Source organism: Lynx canadensis, chromosome X, assembly GCF_007474595.2.
Source record: "Lynx canadensis isolate LIC74 chromosome X, mLynCan4.pri.v2, whole genome shotgun sequence".
Taxonomy (NCBI): domain Eukaryota; kingdom Metazoa; phylum Chordata; class Mammalia; order Carnivora; family Felidae; genus Lynx; species Lynx canadensis.
Window position 1 is genome coordinate 6650538 of NC_044321.2, and position 4542 is coordinate 6655079.

The 4542-nt window shown below is 40.0% G+C and overlaps 1 protein-coding gene across 1 annotated transcript; it reads left to right on the forward strand.

The window, feature by feature from the left end:
* The first annotated feature begins 531 nt into the window (after positions 1-531).
* Positions 532-1515, forward strand: CLDN34 (claudin 34). The gene is given in 2 exon segments (XM_030305512.1): positions 532-1136; positions 1139-1515. Coding segments are annotated over 2 exon segments (663 nt in total). The 5' UTR covers positions 532-740; the 3' UTR covers positions 1406-1515.
* Positions 1516-4542: the final 3027 nt, after the last annotated feature.

The window sequence follows — 4542 nt, forward strand, 5'->3', positions numbered from 1 at the left end:
CACAGATGCAACCTGGAAATACTATACAAGACGAACAGAGACAACACAAAAGGGTACACCTTGTTTGATCCCTGTTAATATGTTTCATGTTGGTGCATAGCTCCATTTCATGGATGCAGCATGAAGTATTTAGCCAAGCCCCATTGTTAGACTTGAACTTGTTTCCCATTTTTCAATATTACAGAGAGTGATTAATAGTGTACGACTAAATATTGGTGACCAATCTTAATTATTTCTTTGGGCAAACGCCCAGAAATGGAACTGCCCGTGTGATAGTCTGTCCATTTTAATCCAAATGGCCCTTCCCAAAGTTCGTTCAGTCTGTGTTCCTTTCTTTTTTTTCCTTTTTTTTTTAAATTTTTTTTAATGTTTATTTATTTTTGAGACAGAGGGAGACAGAGCATGAATGGGGGAGGGGCAGAGAGAGAGGGAGACACAGAGTCAGAAGCAGGCTCCAGGCTCTGAGCCATCAGCCCAGAGCCCGACGGGGGGCTCGAACTCACGAACCGTGAGATCGTGACCTGAGCCGAAGTCGGACGCTCAAACGACTGAGCCACCCAGGCGCCCCTCAGTCTGTGTTCCTACCAGCAGGGCATGAATGTCAAATGGCACTGGTCTCAAACTACAGCACAGCTTACCACACAGTGGGGGTGGGGAAGGCACTCTTCCAAGCCTAGGAGCCCACCCTCATGACACTCTGTATTTGTTTGCAGTCCCCCTCACCCCAGTAGGCAGCCTCCATGGTCTTGCTCATCAATAGGGCCAACCGCCAAGTAGCAGGTTTTGCTATAGCCGCCATAGGATGGATCCTTACTGCCAATTACATGGGCCTTGTGGAGTGGTGAGTGTGGTACATGGACAACACCTCTCTCTTTCCCTCTGGCATGGTCTGTGTGGGAATGTGGAAAGACTGTATTTACCACCATGTCAACAGCTACAACAGAACCATAGGGTATCACCATTACACCTACCATGATACTTACCTCCCTTTTGTTTCTTTTGTTTTGAGAAAAACTCGTGTTTCTCAAATTCTCCTGATGGTCACCAGCCTCCTAGGTCTTTTGGGGAGAACCTCCATCATCTTTTCACTTAGGAATGTGTTCATGGTAATTCTTAAGGAGAATGCCACCGTCAGTTATTTGTTGCATCAGGAATTCTGAACATAGCTTCTGGTATCTGTATTTCAATTGCTGTGATCTGGAATTACCGCTCCGTGATGAATGAAGAAGGTATTGCCTTCCCACCGTCTCTCTCTATACCCTTCAAACCCAATACTCAGGAGACTGGCAGTGCCATTCTGGTGGCATGCCTGGCTGCCTTCATGATGTTGTTGAATGGGTTGCTTTTCCTGTCTTACAAATTCCCCCAGGTTAACCAAGCGCATCCTGAAATTGCAGAAATGTAAAATTCCTAGTTGCAAGTGCTTTGCAAATGCAAGATTATCAAGAGTTTATGGGAAGTATTAGCAAGATGCTCTACAAATAGCTCCAAGGATTCAAGACCATGCCAGAGTTTTGGGCAGAAAGTAGCCACCTGTTTCCCTCAATAATCCTCTGTGCCTTTGGTTCATTGATTCACGGGTTCATTGTTTGAATTACAGAAATTTCATTTAAAAAATCTTCCCTGGAAACCAATTTGACAATAAATTTCATATTGAAAAAAAACCTATTAAAAAAATCTCCCCCGCCTGCCAGTTGGTCTTATTTGATCTGAATTTTATTTGTTGAATAAATAATCAATACTATGAACCTAGTGTATGGATATAAGATTTTCTGTGATTCTCACATTTCCCTCTTAAACTTCTGCTAAAAACAACCATGTCTATTTCCTATGTCATGATGATGATAACATTGTACTATCATGTAAATTTTCCCGAATGTGCAGAAGCAGAGAGAATAATATAAGGAATCCACCACACCCATTATCAGACTCAACAATTATCAGGATTTTGTCACATTAGCTTTATATCTCCTTTCTTCTCCCCTTTAATCTGTTTTTTTCCATCGTATGCCAAAGCAAACCCCAGATATGTCTCTTCATTCCTGTATGCTTCAATATTACTCTCTAAAAAGTGGACGTTTCCTTGCACAATCATATGCCTTAAAAAGCTTTAACAGCTATTGGGGTGCCTATGTGGCTTAGTCAGTTAAGCCTCTGGCTCTTGATCTCAGCGCTTAATCTCAGGGTCATGAGTTCAAACCCCATATTGGGTCCTGTGTTGGGCATGTAGCATTTTTTGTTTTTGAGTATCAACTCAAATCTTGAATATGAACTTGTGAGATTGTTTCCATGTTTTTATTATATAAATTTTTCAGTGCATTCAAAAATGGACAGGTGATTACTTCCACTTCAAGATTGTCACTATGTTTCCAATAGTATTTCATCTGTATCCTCCCTGACGCTTACCAATCCCTCCTTGGATTACTTTGTAATTAATCCCTGGCAGTGTATTATTTTTATTCTTAAATACTTCAATACACATCTCTAAATACCAATAAATAAATACCAATAAATGTTAGTAATTCCTATTGTAATGAAGTATTCTGTCAATGTTCAGATTCCCTTTATTGTCTCATAAATGTCTTTAATGTAACTGGTGGTATCTATATATTCAAAGTTTCACTCAGTTGCATTGAGTATTCCTTTTGTGATCAAACTATTGCATTGTTGGCAGTAGAGTCACAGGGACATATGTCCTTTCACATGTATCCATCAATATTATTTGAAGATTTTTAAATTTTTTTTTAATTTATTTTTGAGAGAGAGACAGGGGATGAGCAGGGGAGGGGCAGAGAGAGAGGGAGACAGAATCTGAAGCAGACTCCAGGCTCTTAGCTGTCAGCACAGAGCCAGATGTGGGGCTCAAACTCACAAACTGAGAGATCATGGCCTGAGGTGAAGTTGTATGCTCAACTGACTGAGCCACCCAGGTGCCCCTAATTTAAGATTTTGTTTCAAAAAACTTTTATTCAAGACAATCGTAACCTACTGATTCCATCAAACAACTCTACTTTCTTAATAAAATTCATTATATAAACCTTAGTTTCCTGAACAACAACAACAAAAAATAGTAAAGAGAAGCACATATCAGTAATACAGTTAACAACTATATTCATCAAATGTTAGAAGTTAAAATAGGAGCGCCTGGGTCGCTCAGTCAGTTAAGCGTCCGACTTCGGCTCAGGTTACGATCTCACCGGTCCGTGAGTTCGAGCCCCGCGTCGGGCTCTGGGCTGAAGGCTCAGAGCCTGGAGCCTGCTTCCGATTCTGTGTCTCCCTCTCTCTCTGCCCCTACCCTGTTCATGCTCTGTCTCTCTCTGTCTCAAAAATAAATAAAAAACATTTTTAAAAAATTTAAAAAAAAAGAAGTTAAAATAAAATATATTTTATATTTATATTATTTACTTTGTATCCAATTACATTTAATGCCCATGGTTCTTAACTTTGTGGACATTCTCTGTAAGACAAATACTACTATACACACAAAATTTTGCCCTGGTTCAAAGTTCTCTTTTGAAATCTTCATGGATCTTATTTTCTTTCTTTCTTTTCTTTTCTTTCCTTTCCTTTTCTTTCCCCTTCCCTTCCCTTCCCTTCCCTTCCCTTCCCTTTTCTTTCCCCTTCCCTTCCCTTTTCTTTCCCCTTCCTTTCCCTTCCCTTCCATTTTCTTTCCCCTTCTCTTCCCTTTTCTTTCCCCTTCCCTTCCCTTTTCTTTCCCCTTCACTTCCCTTTCTTTTTTTTCTTTTTTTCCTTTATTTTTAACCAAGCTCCATGACCAGTGTGGAGCCCAATGGGGGCTTGAACTCAATGACCCTGAGATCAAGGCCTGGGCACAAGACCTGAGCTGAGATCGAGTCTGTCACTTCACTGACTGAGACACCCAGGTGCCCCAAGGATTCTATTTGCAAAATACGTGACAGTTGTCAACCATAGATTGCTCTATGGACATACTAGAAACCCCCCTTTCTCATGAAACTATTTTTTTAAACAAATTAATTTTACCAGCTAAAAACCTACCTGCAGTATTAATAAGTACACGTACACCCTGCTTAAAATCACTTTATTAACCAGTTTTCAGTGACATTTAAGGGGAAAAGGGTTTTTTTTTAAAAAGTAATCTCTGCACCGAATGTGGTGTTCAGACTCATGACCCTGCCCTCAAGACTTGCATGCTCTACACTGAGCCAGTCAGATAGATGCCAGAAGAAAAGCATTTTTAATAAAGTCAAATCATTACTGAAATAGTTTTCCTTTTCTTTTCAAGAGACATGACTAGAAAACATGTTACTATTTCAAGAGGAAGAATTCTGCAGAAACACTATCTCAGGAGCAAAAGAAATTCTCAACACAGTATAATCATGCAGCTATCTTTGCAGTCTCGAGAATTTTGAGACATTAACCTGTTAATAATATGTGTGACTGTAATATATGGGAATGCTTGTTTCTTCAGCTTTATGCCACTTCTGAGAGCTTGCCATCATGTTGAAGAAGACTGCTGAAGTTCATGGACAGGATATTGTTTTCATCTCAGTTCTTTCAGCG